Genomic DNA, 23,893 nt, shown 5'->3' with positions numbered 1-23,893 from the left:
AGACCCTTTTTGGTCTGAGGTTTGAGACCCTGCTGAGGTCAGGATACCCAGTACAACTAACATACCTTGCAAGACTGACTTCCCCTCTGCAGAAAATTCTCATTTGAACAGACAAGCACAATGCACAAGACTGGAAAACAGAAGAGAATGCCACCCAGAAACGTAGCAGACATAAACACAGTGTTAATTAAATCATTCCATCTCTTCTGAGAGGCATAGCTGGGAGTTAAAGTCCCAGTTCACAGCAGATACAAATCCACAGTTCCCTTAGGAAATCTAATGATCTACACAAGCAATCACAAGAAAACCCCCAAACCAAACCAAACAAACCCCCAAAACACCCCACCCTGGGATGGGGTAAAACTGACTTCAGTGATGCAAGAAATTCTAGATTCTTTTAGTCTCTCTAACATAGCATTTACTGAAACACCTCCAGTAAAGCACAAAGGAAGGAAATTCTAACAGATGACAGGGAGACAGGCATACGCTGACTGCTTGAGCATGAACCAGGCTAAGACAAGGACACTAACAAGTAAGAGATCAGGATCACGTAAACCTATTTCAGGAACCATCCTCACCAAGAAATTCCATAGGTCAATCCTGTGCTTTCTTGCTAAGGCATAGTTTGATGTATGTTTCTGCAGTCTTAGCTGGGCAAGATAAGGGATGGAAGCTTGCTGTCTTTCTGCTAACCTCCAGATCTAACTCATATCACACTCTGCTTAGGAAAGCCACAGCTGGGTAATATTTCACACTTAGGCTACCAAATATGAACTAAAAATGTATCTGTACCTGAGATTCAATCCTGCACTGCAGACAGAAAGTGTTCTCAATCATGCTAGAGAGCTCTCAAAGGAATGATAAAGCACCCCAAGTAGAATCACAAGCGATATATTTTTTTCATCATCCTTTAAACATGACTATTAGTTCAAAACACAGGCTAAGAATGTTTTGGTGAAGCTTTCTTTTTTTTGCTTGCAATTTTGCTCAGATAACTTTGCATTCCACAAATCAAACAAAGTATTCCAAGCTAAATAAGAGAAGTGCTAGTGTGAGGATATACCCTAGGGTTCTGTAAATTACATATTTTTCTTAAGATGGCACAGACTATAGCTTATAGTCTGGCAATTAATGTTGTTTTTTAAATAAAATTCTACTATAAGTATTAATGAACACTTAAAAAATGTATGTTAGGAAATGAATGCATCATCATGGGATAATTTCACGTTACTCATTAAAATTTCTTGATTCAACAGTTTAAGCTGACTGAGCTTAAACTGTGTTTAATCTGTGTGCATAAACAACACACATTGCAGAGACTGCTATGGTAAATAAAGCTGTATCACATTTATTGACTAGTAAACAAATGTCCAGAAGCTGGCAATCAGCTAATTAGTTCAAGTTTACAGTGTAATCAGTCACATATTTATCATATTTTTAAAGCTGCCTTAAATAGGTCTGCACTGCATATACCTCTACGATAACAAGCATTTGTTCTTTTAATGTACCAGATTTAGAAGTTGTGGTGAACTAGACAGGGCTGTTTTAAGAATCACTGCTGCAAATAACTGCAGACTCCGTTGTGACTACAGTATAAAAAACAAAGTGAGAAAATACTGAATATATAAATATTTCTTATGTTACACTACACAAAACTTATCCACATAGTTTGCTGTCACTTTCACCTCCATTGTTCTCCAAACCACAGTAGAATTTAAATTTGTTGTTAAGAATGTGATTGATTGGTGAACGAAGACTAGCAAATAGCTTGGGTCAAATGCACCACTCCCCTTTCTGAAATTTAAATTTCCATCCTCCCTGAAAGGGCGACAGTTACAAAATGCTATTGCTGCTTTTGCAATGGAATATAATACTACTAGTAGTTCTTGAATATATTAATATTAACATTTTGCATAAGAGGAGGAAGAGTATCTCAGACCTGATTATTTGCATAATTTACCAGAGAGTGCCTGAMCCTTCTAGCCCTAACCTTCTGGCTGCAAAGACAAAGAAGTCTTTTCCAATGAAAAGAAGAAGAATATAGATATCAGATTAACAGATTTTTATTCATGAGATGTGGGTTAACTTCTGGGATCTGCTGTGGGGCAACTGCACAGCCATCAGCAAATCACTTCATCTTACTGCATATTATCTCCTTCTAAATTTCTCTAAATTAAAAGTCTGATACATCAATTTAGACAGTAATTTCATCAGGGCATGAACTATCTTTCACTATGCCCAGTGGTCAGCTGCACAAGATTCAAACCAGAATGCCTTGACCTACAGATCAAACCTAGTCTATTTGCTGAAGCTCTCAAACACCCAGCCCCCTTGGCCAATCCACTTAAAAAGCAACATTTGCATCCATCTAATCTAAGTTTGGCTTAATCATACTAGCCAGTCCATGTGCACTAAGAGCAAAAAAAAGGGTGTAGGAAAAACAGTGACCAAGTCAAACTAAACAAGATTGTGCCAGTCTTTCTAATATGACATGCAGCTCTCATCTATTTCCCTCCCTTAGACAGCTCAACAACTACTTGAAAACCTCTTAGGGGGGATATAGAAGGATAAGGGAAGCACGATAATTTTTTGCAAGACATCTGTCCACTTTATAAAGCTAGTATGAGGTAGCACTTGCCTCACAGTTTTTGTTGTTGCTACTTCCTTGGTAATTACTCAAGGATTGCACAGTTCCTGTCTAATATTTGCCTTTACTAGATCTCCTACTATCTGATCCCAAATCCTAGAAGGGCTTATGGGATTCTTTCCAAAGATTTTGAGCAGTTTACACACTTCAATCTTTCAAATTTTCCATCAAGTTGCTGAGTAAATCTGGTCCATCCTTTGGTTTCTTTGCTCCATTAAACCACAAAACAAGAATGCTAGATTGCTCTGCTTGTTCTTACCCCCTAAATCTGGAATGCACATCTGACTCAAGGTTGCTCACTTTTTCCTACACAAGCATCACCTCTGCAAACACCAAACCTGCATCTTCAGATCACTAACATCACCCCAAACTGGACTTAATTACAGCCTATCTGGTCTCCCTTACCCTGTTATTTCACAGTAATGGAATACATTCTGAGGAGAGGCAGTGGAATGAAGTCAGCACTAGGACATTAGACTTGCAGCCAGATGTTGCAAGCAGGTAAGGCTGCCTGCAAATCAGAGTGTCCAAAGCAGAGGCAACTGGCACTTTCCATTGATTGTGACAACAAACGAAACTAGTCCAGGACAAAACTCACTTGCTACCCTGCTTACAGATGCTGATTTATCTTTTAGTTACTGAGCACGTATATTCAGAAAGCAGATACAACATCATGTGGAAAAAAAAAACAACAAAAAACAAACAAAAAACCCCAGGTCTTCAATGAAACCAAGCTGTCCATTCACTTAATCTAAGGATGAGAGCCTCTCTCAAAACTAACAGCTATAAAATTCAAACTAGATGATGATAGAAGAATCAAGATATTTCAAACAAAATATTCCACTCAGCATGCCCTGCAAAATTTTATAACCCAAATAACCCCCCAAAAAAAAMCCTCATCCTTATTTTCCAGGAAACAGAGAGAGACTGAGATGCCATAGTCTTAACACAGTCAGGAATCAGACTCAACATCCCAAGTTCATATCTAGTATTGTAGGCAACAAAAAAAATCAGTACATTTGTAAAGACAGCATCTTTGGACACTGCAAAACTCAATGGTCTAGATTCAAGCTCTAGCTTAGAAAGTCTGTATATCACCAATCGTCAGTTACCAAAAAAATAGAGCACAATATACAAAGACATCTTATTTTTTACTCATTTTCCCTAAGCACTGCTCTCTGTTGAGGACCTTATACTGGGGAAGTTAGATGTCTAATCTCACTCACTGTGTATATGCAATCATATGCAAGATTTGATATAGCTTTTGACCAGAAGTCTACAGCACATCTTCAGGTGTTTGTAGATTGCGTTCTGTCTTGAGGCTTATTGCTGTTGGCCATCTCTTTCCCTTCATCTGTCTCTCTTCCTCCCTTTCATCCTCCCCTATCCTATAAAGACTGAACCAAAGATAAACATACCCCAATTCCACATTATTAAGAACAGATTCTTGCCTTAGTTTGACCTAATAAATTTTTCATTTTTTGTGGAAAATTTGTCACTGGAGAAAGTGGTGAGGGAAGGAAGGAATAGTGCTGAAAGGGACAGTGAAGAACAGAGAGGAAACAGCTGGAAAATAAGCCTAGAAAAATGCCAGAAACAGTAGATTTCCATCTGTAGCATCTTTCAAAGAGGTTCAAGCTCCAGTCATTGGAGACCTTAAATAGCTTTCAGGTAGGTGTGTTCTTGGCCTCTTCAGAAAACTGACTGGAACTCTCTGCATGACCTATCCAGGCTTAAAATCTCTAAAATCCTGGTATTAGTGAGCCACTACAAAAATTTACATGTTTGTCTAGCCTAGATTTAGCTGCACAGGTGCTATGTTGTGAGTCTGGCTGTAGAAGAGCAGGTGGCAGCAATTTGTTGCATAAGGCTGTCACACTCATGTGAGATGCTCTGAAGCTGTCCCACTAGAGGCCTTTGCTTCCTACATCAGAGAAACAGCAATGGTGCCAGTTGCAAGATGGGATGCATGGTGACACCCTCTCACAAAGGGCTGAGACCAGAGACTGTAAACTCCTAGCTCTTGATCTTCCATTAGAGAGATGGTTCATGTCCACCACTGTCCCCGTGAAAGCTCCATAATACAGCTGTATTCCATGGTTCTGAATTGGATCCCATTGACAGTAATCCCAAGGATTACTATCAATATAGATAAGTATAGATATAGCCCCTTCTGCTGTTATGTGAATCCAAGATTATGGGATACTATCAAATTTGGTGGGCTATTCCACCATCCACTCCCTTATAAGCTTCTTCAATGAATACCCTAGCGGGCCAATCACAGCACTTTGCCTGGGATTTGAAAGCAAAACACTACTGTGCTTTGAGTTGTTCATTTTCTCAGTCTAAATAATCACAAAACTCCCTGTAGGAGAAAGGAGATGAGAACCTTAATCTCTAAAAGGAGACTCATTCTGTATTCATAGCCATTCAAACAACAGCAAGTAACAACAACAACAACAACAAAAAATCCTAAGAAAACCCAAATCTACAAAGCAGTTATCATATCATTTTAAATGAACAGTTTTTTGGGGGGTCCTTGGGGAACTGCCAAAGGTTCTCTCTCCTACTTTATTGAGGAAAAAAAAATTGAGATGAATGATCTATGCAATAATCTCTTTGCAGTGACTGTTCTCCTATTGTCACTGCTAAGGCTTCAGGGATAAGCAAGCAATTTGTTCTTCAAAAAGCATGTTGCATTGCCTAAGGGCATTGTCTTTGCAGCTCAGACCTCAGTTGCTCCAAATAAATCATGAAATTATTGTTCAAAGCTGATCTCCTTTTTTCTTATTTTGTTTTGCTTCTTTTTAATCAGAACTTTCCATTCTTAATGCTGAGCAATATACAGAAGGCCAGACTAGCAAATTACAGAATTACATTTGCACTAAAGCAAAGCTGTTCCCATTTTCTTCCTTCTCCTGCACTGCAAGACATTTCTCAGTAAAATTGTTTCAGTTTTCCAGTTCTCCATATGAAAGCTCCTGTATAAAAACCACTTGCATTGCAGTTACATTACAGTATTCTACCATCAACTCCATCAAATGACCAAACCAAAAAGCACTTATGGTAGCCTGTTTCATCCAAGCTTAGCAGCTTTAAGAATCACAATACATGCCTTTCATTCATGTTTAAAATTGCAGCTTCCCATAACCAGAAGCTTCTTCACTGCGGATTTCTAATTTCACTCCATCTCTCAGTGTGGGTACATTCAGCACCTACCAAATAGCAAGAGTAGGAAAGATATCATATACAGTTCAACTAAAATTACTGCTGCATTTTTCTCTCACCCCTTATTTAGGCTCCCAGAAACCATGGCCACGTCCAACAGGTTTATACTGTGGATCTCCTTTTCTCTCTCTCTCTCTCTCTCTCTCTCTCTCTTTTTTTTTTTTTTTAAATTAGCTGTCTGGTGTTAGCAAGAGCATTGTTCCTGCTAACACACAGTTGATGCAAGTCAGAATACTGCTGTTTTAACAAAAGATGGGGTATAATAGACTGTGGCCTATGTCCAGACTTCTTGTTATCAACTAAAAATAATTGTATTTATATCATCTTCTCTATCCCATGCTCAACCAGACTCAGAGAAAAGCAAAGGAAGTAGGGAGAAAAAAAAAAAAAAAAAAAAAATCAAAAAAGCCACTAAGAAGCAAGTGTTATCAGATATTAACTTCTGCTCTAGTAGATCTCAATCTCTAGAGACTTCCAGTGCTTAGATGTTTCTCAGGTGGTATTTCAGAGCGGTGGTGAAGCGTTATCCCTCCTTGCAGTGTTTTGGGAAAAGATGAAGTGACATGCACAGAACAGAACTAGATTTGACAAGTTTACTGGCAGTCTTCCAAGCTCCTCCTTCACACTGACAGCAAGCACATCACTACTTAAATTCAACCAACAGCCTGGATGCAGGGTAGACACGGATCTTGGAGAGACAAACTGTGCTTTCTGCGTCTTTACCTATCCAGACTACTCAGAAAGGGATACAAGATCTGCAAAGGATAAGAGTTCTGATGAGATAAGCACCTAGTGATCTGCCTCTTGATAAAAAGTATCAATGTTCCCCATGAGAGTCAGAAAAGTTAACAGTGCTGTCCAGTGTTCAAAAGAATTCACCACTGTTTGGCCCAAAGCAGCAGTGCCCTGCAGAGCCCTTGCAACAGCCAGTAAATTGGACACTTCCACAACAGTGCAAACTCTTACAACAACTGTTGTTTAATCTAATTTTATTTTTTTAAATGTGAGAAAGATCATGTACCTTAACAGTAGAATATTCCCAGAGCTTAAACAGAGACAGAATCAGGTGCCTCTGAATAACTACTTGGAGCTAATTGTAAAAACACTCAAAGAAAACGTGTGAACACACATGTACATGGAGCAAATCCCAAAGMTCATTTCACAACAGTATCTGGACAGATTGTCACATTAACACAGGTTCAAGAAACATCTTAATCTGGTAGATAAACGCAAGCCACAAAGCTCAGTGAGGACATCTTTGGACAGCAACATCCATCCCTGTGCTACCATTCAGAAGCCTAGCTCAACAACGCTGGCAAAACTATCATCAACTCCCAAGAAAACTTCCCATAAGGGAGGAAGAAGGGCTGCTAATCAGACACCACTGTCTTTAGCAAAGAAATTACACTTTTCATTCCATAGATACGTGCAACGCACAGTGACAATTCCAAGGCAAAAGTAAAAAAGAAAATCAGTGACAGAGAAAAAAGCTAATTCTTTACAATTGTTCCTAAAAGCAAGAGGATTACAAGACTCATCTTCATGTCCACCTTAGTAGGAGCAAACAAAACTACTGTTAATGTTATTTTTCAATTCTTCCTTAGGACAGGAGAACAGACTTCCATGTTTTGGCATGTTATGAATGAGCATAAGATTATGGATACTGTTCCATAGTCACTCCTATAATGCTAATGCATTCCTGATAATGCTAATGTGTACAGTACAGATTATATGAGATAATGTTCTTCAGGGAATAGTACAGATTCTGAGAAGAAATCACCAATTTGAAAGTGCAAGATTCTTGTCAGCCTCTTCATGGTCACTCAGTTATCTGAGAACAGAAAATACCAGAGCACCTCAAAGACATTATTTAATCTGGGCATCGGGGAAAGGGAAAGAGAGAAGGGAAAAAAAAACAAAACAAAACAAAAAAAAAGAGAGAAGAAAATTTTGCTCTATTTTCTCAGGCAGCTCCATGAGCCAGATCAAGCTTTGTATTAGCCTACAGAATAGCAACCTATAAATCTCAACATGGTTAACTAGACTTCCTCTGTAGCACCACTTACGGCTGTGAGTGTGCTGTTTCATAGCGCTCAAAGGGGTGAGACAGATCATGCTTGTTGTTCATGTAACACTGTGTGCACAAGTCATAGTCAAAGCACATTTTGCATTTCCACCGCATTCCCCGGATCCCATGCTTTTTGCAACAGTCGCAAATGATGTTAGGGTGACGGACACCTAAGAAAATAAAAGAAAAGTAGTAAAACATCCACACACAAAATTCATAGAAACAAGAATGACAAGGCTACTAGGCCTATATTAGCACGTTTTAAACAGAAAAATTACATGCAACATGTACTGAAGGAGATGTATAAAGCTGCAATCAGAGCAAATTAGAAGCCCTATAAATGCACTAAGATGGCATCGAGATTGAGCTAGTAATCTCTGCCTCTCCCTTGGTTTAATATGTTAAGGCAAAGACACACTATTATCACATGTGTTTGGATGTGAAGGTGGTTTACATATGTCTGCTCTATCCCACCATTGCCATTGCAAAATAAGGCAACTCATTTTTAGTACTTCTTTTGCATGGGCACAGCCAATGAAAGTAACTGATATTGGAAGAATAGAACTCATCTCGTACAATAAAATAGAACAGATTTTGTATTAGAGAGCCGCTTAAAAGAATATATTAGTTTTCACTCAACAACAGGTAACTCCTGCCCTTTATCCATTGAGTGAGCACAGCTACAGCAAATAAGCTCAATCAGGATAATTTACCTGTAACAATTTTTGGCTGCTCAGTTTTCTGATGTTTGACTCTTAAACTGTTTTGTTTGCTGTGTAAGGCAGGAAATATTAATCATAAAGAAGCACAACTAATACTTGAAAGTGCATTCTGCACAGACTAACATAACTTTGACTACAAAGTTTAATAAGAGCTTCACATATACAGCCTAAACAATGGGGCCCAAGTAATAGAGCTGATATCACCTTGCAAAGGCATCTCATTTATTCTGGATTAGCTTGCTCAATTTTAATGACTTCTAACACAAGAATGTGGAAAAAGTAATGGAATTGAACTCATTTATTACAATTAAGCTGTATAAGAGCATCTTTTGATTCTCTCCTATATGGTTTTCTTCCCTACAGTTCAATTCACTTATCAAAATAGTGTTTTTGTCTTGCATAGTCTGGATTGAGCAGCACTGACACAAAGCCAGAGCAGCTCACTGGCAGAGGTGAAGAACGTATCTTCAACCCAATTTCTATGAGAGCCATATAAATTAGGGCCATAGAAGAGCAGCAACATCTGTATCCACTCTCACCTCTTCTTCATCACATGCACACTTCTAATCTGTGAAGCAAGAATTTCTGTTACAAAAAAGTTTGCAAAACTGAAATTAACAAAAAGCAAAATGGAATCTTCCCAAATAAAATTAGATGCTTATTTGTAGATTTAAGAGTCTTAGCAGAAACCATCTGAGTGTGCTGGATACTTGTTGCTTCTATGTCATCTTTAATTTTGAAAAAAAAAATAAGACCAAGCATATGTATTCTACCACATTTCTGYGCATAGTTTAGGTAACCAGATTTGAAGACCTGTATCCCGTTCCCTCTTCCTTCCCAAACTTCTAAAATAATTTTAAGCATTTAAGCATCTATAGCTGTTTTAAGGCAAGATGAGCTGTCAAACACTTCCTACATGTGACCTTCCTAGTGCAGAATTTAACCCAATTAACCTCAGGTACATTGCTCTGGGCTTATAACATAATCCTTATGGCAGAATTTGGCCCTGTACAACTGAACACTTAAATTGCATGCTCCTTTCATATGTAGCATGAAGTATCCATCTCCTGGTCTAAGGAACTCTTTTGCTAAAAGTCATGCTAAAATTCAACAGTATGACAAAGTCAGCAAGACTGTTATCAGAACAATTACTCCCAAAACTTGCAAGGGAACAGATTTTCAAAACATCTCATTGTACTTTGGATCCACCAGTAACATGGGGATGATGAAATCTGTCTAGAATGACATAGAAGAGTCAATAGTTGATTATGCTTTAAAACAGGATGATAGACTAGATTTATAGAAAAATAGGTCTCCAAGGGATGTGAAGAAATTTAAGGAGTCTCAAAAACTACAAGTCAACACAATTTTTCAAGTTATTGAGTCAGATATCCAAGTGACACTGGTTCCTCTTTAAAATTCTTCCTGAACTGCAATATTTACAAGTATTTCAGGAAGCTACAGTTTGGACTTGTCTCTGCTGTTTAAAACCGTGCAGTGGTCATCTTTCAAATTATGAGATAAGATTCAAAAGAAAAAAAATAAATCAAAAGAAAGGAGGGAATATGAACACAAATTCTTACTAAGGAGCAGCCATATTTTCACAGATGATTCAGACAAGTTTGTCACTTTTCTCAGCTTCACTAAAAAGCTCACTGCTGAATAGAGATTCACATGCAAATAGGCCCAGTTCTTAAGCTCTCTCTATCTCCTAGATCAGATACTTTTAATTTCTGCATGCGAATGTACCCAAGCAATGAATTTTGTTGCCATTAGTGGGCTGATACTACACTGCTGCTTAGCACCAATCCATGGACAGGTGGTAGCAAAAGGCTTGCATCAGCCAAGCCTCTGATACGGCTCTGAGATGTTAGCATTTAATTTGGCAAGGAGCAGGTGAAGCAGGTGTTACGTATGYGAAAGGAGATTGCTTTACAGTACTAGCAGCTGTGCATCTTGCCATATCATACTTACCGATTTGTGCATTATCGTACAGAAGAAGGTCATAAGCTCCTTGGAATCCAGTTCGATAATTTGTTCTGTTGCCCTGATCCCACTGTACTACCACAGTTTTATCTGGCGTGGTTGGGCTGCCTGTCCGACCAATCTCAACTACAGTCCCGACGTTCCCTTCACCGCTGTCCTGGCTGCCCCACTTCCAGTCCACTCCACGGACTACCCGCATCCCAACCTGCATGCTGGCATAGAGGTCCAAGTCCATTGCTCTGCACAACAATCCTCAAAATTTTTCCAAGCAGGGGATCCTGGAGACAGGCACCATTGTCAGCAACACATCCAGCACATTCAGCATTATGTTTAGCATACCTAATGAGACAACACACAATTAAATAATGTCACTCAGCACATCATAGCAGTAACTTTCATAGGAAGAAAAATGGATGCCATTTCAGCTCATACCCTTGGTGCACAAACTCATGCTGAACAAATAGGGCCAGGACATTTTCTATATTCTATGTTTCCCAAAAGAGAAGAACTCAAACCTCAGCTCAAAGTACTTATCCTATTATGGTGTTAACAATGTGAGAAGAGATACTGAGTAAAGAGATCAAAAAGAGGCCAAACTCCAGTTATCAGCCTTTGATTTCAAATTCAGGAATACATGCAACAGCTACCCATGACACAATGGCAACAGGAACAAAATACACAGAGGTTAAAGCTGGAAAAGAGAACCAGGGAAACACCAACAGCATGATTTTAGGAAAAAAAAAAAAAAGTATTTCTGAATTTTTGAGGAAGACTCTCTATATACATCTTACCACAACACTGCAGTGTTGAGTGTCACTTACCCAGCAAATCCATTTTGGGATTGATTTCAGGATATAGGAAGTTTCAAAGATGCATATGAAAGAAATGTGTCCATTTTCCAGAAGTTTAAAAAAATGCCAGTGTCAGAAAAATATCAATGCTAGCTACAGCAGGAACATGAAAGGATGGGTAGCTATTACACAGTAAGCACCACAGTCTGTGCTGGGATCAGTAAAACTTGGGATATCCTTTCCAACTGTTGCCATAGCAATTGGTAAATGAAGCAAGTACAACATAGATGCATCACATCCACAACTTTTAATTAAATCAAACAGACAGTTAAAGCCTGGTTTACAGAACTCTTTACCAGAACAATAGGACAGAGCAATTCAAGAAGCATCTACTACCATTTTTCAATAAAGCTGCCGCTTTAACTTTTTCTACCATAACATTCTTTTCTCTTTGGGATTCCTGGTTCTCCCTCTTAGGCTAACCAAAACCTCCACAGTTTTTGGAAAGTCTCAAAAGCACAGAATTCTAAGGGCCAAATTGCTCGGACTCTGAAAGTACAGTGAATCTTACCAACTGCCATGACATAGAGCCACTTCAAACCAGCTGCAAGGCCCTGCTCTGTGGAATTGTGGACRAATTAACATGCTGTCTACTCAGACATAGCATTGGGAGCATCTTTGTGCCATGTGACATGTTTCTAACACTACTGCCTACCCATAAAGCAACCAAAACCACTGAAGCCTAAAAATAAACTCTTCCTCCAGCCAAATATCCCTTTTTGAATGTATGGAGGAGTAGGTTGGTGCAGACTCAAGTTTCTAGCACGCAGGAAGGGCTTGATTTCTGTTCAGCTTTAGCATTTCCATAGCTTCAGGCTTTTCCTGCTACTCATCACTGACTTCTAAACACCTCTCACATGAGAGCAGCAGAAAAAGCGAATGTGAACTTTGCAGCATCTTTCTTTCTAATCATCACTAAAAGATGGCTTGGGCAATGCTTTCATTTAGATTTCCTTTGTGCAGACAGATGCAACACTGCTGAAAGTTTAAGGCGCACCAATGTTCATTGTTGTATTTGTGAAAGCAGAATTTAATCAAAACCAAAGAACACCCTTTTTAGAAAGCATTGCAAAACCTAAGAGATTTTTATGATCTTCTCTTCCTCCAGATCAGAGTAATTAAAACAGATATTGTTTTTACTAAGAGGCAGAACTACTTTTTTTTTTTTTTTTTTTTTTTTAAGGGGGCTGATATCAACCAGTCAAGACAGTCAAAGTCCACTGGAGAGAAAACAAATGGAAACTGCCAACAGTAGAAAGGTACAACAGGAGAAACATAGTTCAATCACCACCACATGGCTTCTCCTAAAAATAAAAATCCTTCTGTTCAATCCATATGAGCCGGTGGGAAGAGGTAAATAATAATAGAAGGAAAAGTAATTGTGMACTGAGAAAAGGTAGCACTATCATCCATGAAATTTGTTAAACGAGGAGAAAGTGCTGTTCCCCAACCTTAAAAGCTTTATACTATTTCAGTGAACCATGCTGCTCTCCCTAGGAATGAATGAAGCATCACAGTCTTTACAACACTTAGTATTTCAAGGAAGGCAGTATCACTTTCAAAAATAATTCATCATAAAAGAATATTCCAGGTTGTGCTTCAAACCCACAAAATTTAAGTCACYGCAGTAAAACGGAAGATGGTCCTGATCTAAAAACTGCAGAGCAGACTGACACATACAGATTCTGTGACGCAGGCTCAACAGAGTAGTCTARCAGTAGAATGCCAACCACAGTTCAGAACTGCCTTGGTCATAGAAACTTGCAACCTACATACTAATAAAACTTTGTTTGCTCTGTGTACCTTCCCACCTCTTTACTTAGAGGGATGCTACAGACATCCCCTTTTCAGACTGCCACTGAAATACATAAGCTGACAATAAAGGCACTTGCAGAAAAAGCCCTGGAGAAATGCATCATTTAAGTTTTACAACAACTGCATTTCCTGAGGCCTGCCCCCCACCCCGAGATTCTCTGTCACACAGATAGTAAAATAGCAGCGTAGAAAAACTACGTAAGGCCTTGAGTTATTATATTAATTTGCAGGAAACTCAGAGTTTATCTAGATCCCAGTAATCTCTATAGCTCATCATTCTCTGTGAAACAGAGGTAGAAGAAGCAGTAGCAGCATAGTAAACCAGTGCTGACAAGACTTCCATTGGAAAGCACCACGAAGTCGTGAAAGGACTAGGAAAACAGAGTTAAACTATGAAAGCTATAAGCAGCTCTCAATAGAAATCAGTATTTGCAARAAGTAGTAACCTGATGAAATGGATACAAATGTTTACAGGGATCTCTAAAACAGACAAATGATCCTTTTGGATCAGGGCTGACAGAATYAGTGCTGATAAGTACTTAATGAGCAGTACAGTGTAGACTGGGCACACCTCAAAACATTTACTAGCTTTCAAGAGATACGTAGCACACATGGCCTGGAACTGAGCATATGACAGACTCTGCCTCTGTCAGCAAAAACTCAGAATAACTTCACTGTAGTGCAAGCAAGAAATCAAACTGATGCTGCTCATTCTTCAAGAGACAGTTCAAGATTCCAAAAGACACTGTGGTGACCTTGTTGGTCTTCCTGTTCAGTAGGATTCTACACAAGAACAAAGGTCTACAGTTCAAATCTGGATCCAAAAGGATCGTTCCCAGCCAGCACATGGCATCAAAGAGACACCTGATTCACTCAGGACCAGTTTCTCTAACCATTCTTTTATTAATAAGCTTCTGAAGTGGTTCCTAGTCACTCCAAGTATTTTATTTTAAGTTTGCCACAAATACATAAATTCAGGGACATTTCTTTCCCCTCAACAAGTGCCAAGCTCCCAAGACACCACAGCAGCAAATGCACATGTCCTCTCATTAGCAGAATCCAGTGTAATTTCTCCCTGGGATAAATACACTTCTCACAGAAAAATTATGTTCACTATAAATGAAGGCAGACCAGGCAACCACCAAGACCCACAGCAAATAATCCTTTGATTTACCAGCACATGGGGCTGTTCTTGGGGCTTTTTTCCACTTCTGGATCCCAGGTGAGATTAGGGGACATTATTGCTGCTAGCTGGTTGTGGTACCCTCGGTATGGTTGCTCTGTGTGACTACAAGCTAGGGGAGGCCCTGACTCCCAGCACTCCACCTGAAATTGGTGTGTACTCAATCTGCAGTTCTGAACAGGGGCCCTGTCTGGAGACTAGCCTGTTCCATAGTATGCTATCATCCCAACTCCAGCTCTCTCAGGTTCAATATTCAGTTCCAAAACTTGCAAATCACTGTTTTTGAGTCTTCTCTGAACGTTTGCTTTCTACCTAAACCATTCTTATTCAACCCCAAAACTCCTTGTTCTAATTCCCTCCAACTTTTCAGGATGGAGTTTACCATCTAGTCCTCAACTCGGGCTCTTGCCTGCTCTCAAGCAGCTTCCCTACTATTCAGACAAAACCCTTGCCTTTTTAGCAGGCCTCTTCTAAGCAGCTTCCTAGTAATAGKGCCTTTGGGCTGTTCTGCTGTTTGTTCTAACTCTTTTTTCATTTCACAGACAGCAGCCAAGCCCTGTCTGGCAACTTCGTTCTTTGCTAAAAACAAACTATCTGAAGTGCTGCACAAATCATTGCTACATGTACACACAAGTCTTTACACACAAGTCTTTCATTAGCATTCAAATGTCTGTTTTAAGAAAAGTCAGTGACCTATAAGCAACATATCAATTATTTACCTCACATGTAATTAGCACACTATTTTTAGGAGGCTCTGAAAAATCTACTCCAGTTGCCCTATAGTGGATAATTTTGCAGGTACTATTTTCTCCTGTACCAACTGCAGTCCAAGCTAACAAGCATGTATGATTGACTGTGTACTCTATGCAGGAGTGCAAGAGRCCTCTATCTTAATTGAAATGCCAGTTTATAGTTTGAGTCATTTACAGGCAAAATTTGGTGTCAGACTGTGAACATATTTGGAATTCCTAGGTCAATAAGTGCTCAAATCTCCCTGARGTGTAAGATGTGCAGGCATGTGCTTTGCTAAACAAAACCCAGACAGCAAAATTTATGGCTCAAAACCTTCTCCTCCATCTTGATCTACATGAAACCAAATAACCTGAGTTTAATTGCATCATAAGATTTTGTTAGTTGGGGGAAATTCAGGATAGATTGAAACTCTGGCTGCAAAAGGGTTARGAATACCACGTTCTTTTGTGATACCCTATTTGGGGATCTTATTTATTCTTCAGCCTGGAGTTTAATGCTAATACTTTGTTGGCTAGAATGGAGCATCAAATTTTCAAAACATTTATGGCTCACTAATGTTTTTTTCTGTCTACATGAAAAAAGCTAATGCCAGTTACTTATGTGATGCGTCAACAGGAACTCTCTTATAGTTGTAAATCCATAGATATCAAAATGCATCTCATAGAAAAGGGGGGAAGGGTTTCACTGGATCTGGGAATGTTCAAACATGAAAAATACAGAAGGGTCATGAGAAAAAGACTGACTTTAGGGAACTGTCTTCTTCCACAATGCACACTTTCTGTGGTGTTTTCCTATCAGACACTGAACTAGGACTATTTATGACTTGTATTTCTGCTCATTTGCACTGGTTCTGTGCAGCCTGCAGCCAGTGGACAGCAGACACAACAGGGGCTGCCTGTAATGGAAAAAAAAAAAAAAAAAAAAAGAAAAAAGGCTAGAGGGAGTATTCCATCTCTCTTTTAGAATAAACGTATTCCTAATATCTGTTGTGGTATGCTAACTTACATAAAACCCTACTAAATGAAAAAAGTCACTTAAGTATGCAGATTAATATTAAATCATAACACACGATCTTTTTTTTTTTTTTTTTGCTTTCAGAACAGCTGTTTCATTACATTATTAATTCACAAACATTCGGGCTGTAACACTACCTAACACAGTACCAGTACCAGTTTGGTTTCTTGATACAGAAAAACATGCAGCAAGACCCACTCATTTGTTTATTGTTTTCCAGATCTGATTCCACATACAAAGAACGTCACTGTCAGATCAGATCTTTGTTTATGCACTGAGACTGTAGAACTGAGGATCAGAGGATCAGGTTAACTTAAAGCAAGTAAGACTGACTACTTAGGAAGAACTTGCTTCCAAGGAGGAAAGTTTGCATATCAAAGCAAGGGACTGGTAAATCAAAGCCAACCACTTTCATGTCAAAAAAGAATTGCAACAACATCAGACCAAGTCCCGGTTGAGGGTGGGGGGGAAGAATCCCAGTCCTCACAACACTACTTTTCTTTGCAATCTGACTTGCCATCTAATTCTAACTAAACAAAAGAAGTAATAAAAATCTCACTATAAGGGTCTCTCCTCCATTTGGCTATTCAGCCCAGATTTTTGAACTACTAAGTAACAGGGTACCTTGGTGAGAGGTACCTTAGTAAAATTCGATAGAACATGCTATTATCCAGCTGAATATCTCACCCTATTRGTAATAGAGCTAAATGAATAACTCCAACTGAAATATAGTTTGGAAAAGATACTGTATTCTTGTTACCCTGGAAGAGAAAAAAAAAACAGCAATACTTGACTTTAAAAATGCTGGTATCAAGCAGTGTAAGGTGAGATAGGTGCCATGAAAACTCCACTGAGGTCCCTTCTCCATTTTGGAGACAAAGGTAGTTTCCAAAGCTTGATCTGGTGTGGCTAACGCAAAGGTGGCTGGAGAGTTCACTTACGTTGCAAATCCACAGTACCTAGTCACAGCACAGAAATCAAATTCCTAGTTCCCAGTGCTAGCAGAGATTTTAATGTTACACATTCATCCACTGAGAATTAGACTAACACCATGAAATTCCCCCTCAGCCCACCAAAAGGATTTGCAGAACTGGCTGAAGTGCATAGTTCAGTGCTAAACTCTGAGGTCTCAGCAATGCTTTGCTTCACAGCTCACTGATGACAACAATATTTTTCCTTGCACTGTCAGGATTTCTTTTTAGCCTAGATTTTGCAAAATGGTATCACTGGCACAGCAGGGGAGAGAAGAGTAGATGACATTTCTGGGGGTTAAATATCAGTATTAGACTAAAATGAAACTAACTAAGCAAAAACCAATGTCCTCATTCAGAATTGTGACATAGAAACACTCAGCAATTTATCTGAGACAGTCTACAGCAGAGCTAGAGGCCTGCAGATTACACTAATACCGATGGAATTACTCAGTCCCAAGGCCATGTCTACTTCATACTATAAAATACATAAACTGAAGAGGAAAATGCATTAGAAAATACCAAACAGAAACTGAGGAGCATAGGGCCTACCACTTGCTCTTAGGGGAAAAGCAAGATGTCTGTGTCTAACTGTTTGCACATCCTGGATTGTGAGGAGGTAGCACTAGGAGGAACYGAATCCATAGCCCCCAAAAATCACCACCCCACACGCTTCCAGCTGGTGAGATGGTACCCCAGMAGTCCTACAGAGTTATCTTCCATTCTCCTTGTTCCAAAAGCTAAATTTCTTGGATTTAGGTACAAATTTGGGGCTGCGATTTTTTTGTCTGTTAYGCTTTATTGCTTTCAAGTCCTCTGTACTTTTAAGACTAGTCACAAATAATACTTCCTACATTCAGATCCAGGACTACCACAACCAAAATCTCAGACAGGAGCCATATTCYTCAATTTTCAATATAGATCAGATTCAAGAGACCATTCAGCTTGAATATGGCTGAAGTCTCAAGAAACATACTAGCCAGAGAATTTCTTCCAGTGGAGTGTAAAGTCATGCACGAAGAGCTTGCCATCTTTTAGAGCTCTCAAATCAGAACTATAAGGTGGCCTTGAACCTCGGATTTTCACTTTACCTAAACTCCAACCTCAAACCACTTGTGATGACAAGAGATGCAGAAAAATGAACCTACTTCCAAAACAAAACACTCATCTGCATAGTCTCAGCCCAAACTGCTTTTGYCAGTAAGCTCTATGTACCAAAAGGGGATCTTTGTCAGTGACAAGCAATAAAATAAGTGGAACAGAAAGAGGCACTATCAGCCACACTGTTTACCAGGAGCAGAGACACAGTACAGTATATTTAATGAGTCAGCTCAACACTGACTAATGGACTAGACCCATGAAATAAACTGGGTTGCACAGTAGGTCAATGTTTGCTCTAGCCAGGACAAATGCAAGCGGAACCTTCAAGAAACAACACTGATCAACCAAAAATAAATAGCTGTCATAGGCTTCCCACAATAGAAGTTGTAGTATACCACATAAAGGTGAAATACTGTTTGCCAGTTGAAATTCAGATTTATAAGACACCAGCCATCAAATACTGTGAAACATGTAGTCCCCTCTACTAACTTCTACTGATGCAAAAAGCTTTACAGTTTAAGCTGGTGGGATCAGTTCTCATCTATTCACTGGAGAATTAAAAAAGATTATAAATAAATATTCAAACTAGGAATCTAGTGGAGTTCTCACATTATATCCCATAAAATAATTGCTCATAAGCCTGATAGAATTTCCTTCTGGCTTTTGATGAACTGTGTTCTTTTCAGAAGAAAGAAAACATATCAGCTCCAGTCATTTGCTCTAATTGGCTCTGACAGCTTGCAGATTGGTGCCTCAAGCCCTAAAGAGCTCAGAACCCACTTGTTGTCAACAGCAAATTTCAGAGTTATGTTTATATCACATTTCAGTTAAAAAGAAAAAAARTGGAAGAACATTTTTTTTTCTTTTTAAAAGGGTGATTACTTGCTACAGTTGGAACTAGGATATTTTTCACTTGATAGAGAAACAGTGGTATTTTAAATTTTCCATACTCTCCAAGGAAGATTTGTGGCATATGAGAAAACTCAAAAGCACTGCATTCAGCGACCCCTTCTTTCTCCAGCCAAGAATCACTATCACTTTTCTGGCCATTGGCATTAAGACATAGAAGGCAACCAGCTGGCATCTACTGCACTGGTTAGCAGGACTTGCCCTTTCTCTGCTCTCAAAGCAGATCAAGAGGTTTAAGTGCAATCTACCCAGACATGCCTTTGGCTAGGGAGACATCRGTTGCATAGCAGTAGAATGAATTGAGTAGTTAGCTGTTGCTTTCCCTTCTGGTACTTAAAAAGGCTTGAGRGTCAGCATGTACACCAATTCACTTACAAGTCTGCATATTTTGGAAGTACAGATRTTATCTTTCAGCTCTGGATAGCTGAGTACTTTAAAGAATGCAAGAACACTTCAAAGATAGGAAATGGATACATGGTTATATAAGGAATTGGTGGCAGGGCCAAAAATGAAGTCCACATAGCCTAGCTCAAAGTTCTGTACTCCARGCCTTGCCCATACTAGTCACACTCCAGCACCTGGCTCTTTGTCCTTATACAAACTCCGGTATCTGGCTCTATGTCCTTATACAAATTCCCAGGGAAACAAAGTGTTACCCATGATACAGTTTTTAATTTGTGAATTTCTTGGGAGCATGTCAAGGAATGTGGATTTTACTACCATRCTAGTACACACATTTTCTTTGTTGCTATTTTCCCCATTCAGCTGGTCTAAGTGCTGGAGGATTTGGTCCCTGTCCTGGGAAATTCTGTATCCCTCTCATTACAGAAGGAGCCAAAATACTTAAATTCTGTGAGACTCAAGACATGAGAGAGACTCTGCTTTCTCACTGCTTCTTCAAAGGAGACAGTAATATTCAGTGATATCTAACCCATAGAAATAAAAATTCTAAACTGCTAAGATTATACGCAGAACATTTTTACACTACTCAGGCAGGAAAAAAAAAAGTTCACATTGATGCAGGCTCTCCCTGCCTGTTTTTGCACAGATGCATGTCTCCCTCTCACCATTCTAGCTTTGGATATTTACCTGACTGAAGTTAAGCACAAACACAAACACACACCTATCCATTTCTGAAGGGGGAAGAGCTCTCCATTGCTCAGAAGCTGTAGCTCTGGTAAGAATAAAAACAATAAAATAAGTATACAGTTTCTTTACACTCTCAAGCAGCGGCCACAATAACAAGCGATACATCACAAATTTGAAGTAAAGGAGATACTCCACAGAAGACTAAGATAGATACAAGATTTTAAGTTTCTACCATCTGCAGACAAAATGAACAGGTTTAAGAGGCCTGTATTTTGAGAGTGATGAACTCCCAAGCGACCTGTTGACGTTATTGGCTCATGACTCTTGGAGGAAATGGCTCAGTATTCTCACTGGGCATGAATTCAAAGCATGATCTTTATTTGATAAAGCCCTGCAGGGTCCAGATAAAATCACACAGGAGAATCAGGAAGGGAAAAACAGGTTGCCCAGGCTGAGTAAGGTGCTAATTGCCACAGAAACGTACTTCTTTTAATTGAGAGGACAACCCATCAGAAGGCTAGAAGGAAGAGTTAAATAATAATAATAATAGAGAGAGAGAGAGAGAGAGAGAGAGAGAGAGAGAGAGAACAGAACAAAAACCTCAACAGAAATACAAGAAAGTGTTCTTTCCTGCTAGTGGCAACCTTAATAATATGACCATTTGAACAATATGGTAATTAGATGATTTATTAAGATAGAGAAGAAGGAGCAGTGTGAGCCAGCAATATGATTTGACCTGATCACACCTTAAACAATAAAAGGACCAAACAAGGGAAAAAAAGCAACAACTAAGAAACCCACACAAGACTTATGGGGCACTCCAATCAGAGTTTCCAATGAGAATGTGCTGAATCACGCATTGGTCTCCCTGTGAGCACATTCACAACACTCTGGCTCCATCCCATGAATCAAAATCCTTGAAAACCAAACAAGACTGTCTGCTCTCAGAGCTCTGTGTTCCATTCCTACAACTAGAAATCCTTGGAAAACAGCAGCTCAAAATAAAAGAGCATGACCAGTACTGCCACAAGTGGTGTGGCCCATTCACTTTCACCCTGAATTCTGCAGGRCACCAGAAACAGTTCTATACCAGAGATGAGAAAAAACAGATGAAATGTGAACAGGCAGTCAGGGAAAACATGACCTAGGAACAGCTAAATTATCAAGTTGGAGAAAGCCTTCAGCCAAGCCATAGGCATCTAACACTGGCCTSTGCAGGCAACCAATACTAATGTCACATGAATGCAATACAGAAAATAAGCTTGTTTCAGAGGTAACTTCTATTAGCCCATTGTAGGTCATGTAGCCACAGACTTGTCAATCAAGGTAGCTCAGAAAGCCATGAATATGATTCTTTCCAAACAAAAATGGAAAGAGACAGTTTAAACCACTAAACCATGCAGTACTTTCAGTTTTTGTACCTTCTGAAACATTCACCAAAGCTTTAGTGGAAGGACACTATGTTGCACATGCTCCCTCTTCCCTTGCTGCTGTATGCTAACCATTAGCAAGGGACATTAACCAAAAGCAGTGGCTCTTGGGAAATAACACAGCATTAGCATGTTCTTCAGAAGATTTCTAGTAGTGGATTAAGGGCCACTGCAAAACAAAACAGGAAAGTAGGAGSTTCTTTATGCACTAACTGGGCACTGGGCTTTCACAGTCACAGAGCTTCAAACACATRAAGAAATAAGCATTTGAAATACATACCAATACACATAAAACAATACACCAGTATCATAATAAACAAAAAGCTAAGCCAACCCAAATATCATACAATTCTGAAGATTCTTCTCAGGTAGTGACTCTGAGAGCTGTGCTATGTGTTAGGAACAAGAAGAGAAACCTTTACCCTGTTGAAGCCTAAAAAGAAAATTATTTGAGGAAACAGAATCGGTGGTAACATTGTTAAATGAAAGCTAAAAATGTGCTTGTAACATATGTTGCAGGCACACTTGCAAGTCTAAAGTGAGCTCATTATGTCTTTCCACTACAGAAACAGACAAGAGTAGCATGGACAATGGGCATGAGGTATGCAAAATACATCAAAGCTGGGACTACAGCGTGACTCACCTGACACCTAATCCACTGCCCTATTTGTCGGCTGCCTCAGGGAATAACTCCTTGAAGGGAGCCATCATCCATCCAATACATGTTAACTGTGAAGCTCAGAGCAATGCAGGGACCTTGTTAGCTCTGCCAAGGCCGTTGAAGCATTCTCTTTCTGATTTAAGTTTTCAGCATAACACATGGCATCCTCCCAATCGTAACCATATGAGTTATTTACAGGAAATAAATCTTTTAATTCACCCACCTACCTCCCAAAAGCATGGACAAACAATTCAACAGGTAACCAAGAAGATAACCGAGATGGGAAAGGAGCTATAAGATGAGCAACTGCATTGTCCTTCACAGGAAGTAGTTTTACAAAACCAAAGAGCTGCTAATCAGAGAAAAAAGAAGGGTATTCCATTCAAGCCAAATAAATTCCTCCTACAGTAACAGAGAAGTGCAGAGGATTTAATGAGGCTCTTAGCCAAAAGCAGAGAGGGTTGAGTAATAACACAAAGTTCATATGACCTCCACGAAGACAAGCCAGAGGTCACTCATGTCTAAGCAAGCTAGATATTAGAATCTGTTACAGTCAAGAAAGCAAGTTTTGGTTTTGAATATCTGTAGGCAAATGAAATCAAACACAGAGCATTCAATGTAGCTATACCATCCTCTCTCAGTTTAAATTTAGCCCTTGTTTCTACTACTTTCTCTCTCTCAGTTCAAGGAACTGCAAATATCACACAAGCGCAAGACACGGGGTGGGGGCAGGCAGGAGCAGCACGTGCTTTAATTCTGATATTTATCTAGAATATGTCACATGCTTCAGTGAAACAAAATGCCCAAAAGCAATCACTCCCAGTTTTTCCATGCTCAGGTATCRCCCCAGCAAGTAAGGGCTTACCTGCAGTACCTATTTCAGAAGAGGAAATTATGTACATTTATATCCTCTGGGACAGCTGGAACCAGTCATCGAGAAGAAAAGAAAAATGGAGCAAGAGCAAGCAGATTCATCCCACTACAGCCTCAAGCCTGGCTAAACATGGTGGAAAGAGGACTCGCCACTTAGAGCAGACCTACTCCCAGCTTATTCTGAAGAAGACAAGGAAATAAAGCCACATACCCAACCAAGCTGAGAGGGCACAAAACTCACAACTCTTTGGAGAACGACTATCGTTAACAAAGGGCTGTATGTGTTTCCTTCCCTCACTCCTCCTYGGTGCAGGAGCCTGGAAAGCAGACCTACTCCACCGGCCTAGGGAGAGAGCGCAGTATCTGAGAAGTAGCTCAGGTGGGCACCATCACCGAAGGCAGAGGATCGCTCGGTCTTTTACCGGTCAAGGCTCGTGCCACGGGAGACCGGAGCCCGACCTCGGCCGCTCCTCCGGGAGCGGCAGAAGCRGCTCGAACGCGGCGGCCGCAGCTTTCCCCTACACCCGTCCCGGCAGCCCACTGCGCCTGCCCGGCAGCCGGGGGCCGGCGCCTCCCCGCAGCCCCGGAGACC

General features: G+C 39.8%; 1 protein-coding gene across 3 annotated transcripts in view; it reads right to left on the bottom strand.

Annotated features, from left to right (window-relative positions):
• MIB2 (MIB E3 ubiquitin protein ligase 2) overlaps positions 1–23,819 on the bottom strand; it is a 52,407-nt gene extending 28,588 nt beyond the window's left edge. For 2 of the 3 annotated variants that reach the window (XM_085318580.1, XM_085318582.1), the window contains exons 1-3: positions 23,513–23,819; positions 10,640–10,990; positions 7,942–8,113 (exon numbers count right to left, since the gene is read on the bottom strand). In XM_085318580.1, coding sequence (XP_085174706.1) covers positions 7,942–8,113; positions 10,640–10,886 — 419 coding nt within the window. In that variant the 5' untranslated portion in view covers positions 10,887–10,990; positions 23,513–23,819. The remainder of the gene's footprint in view (positions 1–7,941; positions 8,114–10,639; positions 10,991–23,512) is intronic. The other variant, XM_085318581.1, reaches the window with a different exon arrangement.
• Between the last annotated feature and the right edge of the window lie 74 nt (positions 23,820–23,893).

This window comes from Rhea americana, unplaced genomic scaffold, assembly GCF_003343005.1.
Source record: "Rhea americana isolate MKP2758 unplaced genomic scaffold, rheAme1 scaffold_541, whole genome shotgun sequence".
NCBI classification, from domain to species: Eukaryota; Metazoa; Chordata; class Aves; order Rheiformes; family Rheidae; genus Rhea; species Rhea americana.
Note: the sequence above shows the minus strand (reverse complement) of the source record. Positions and strands in the feature narration are given on the sequence as shown.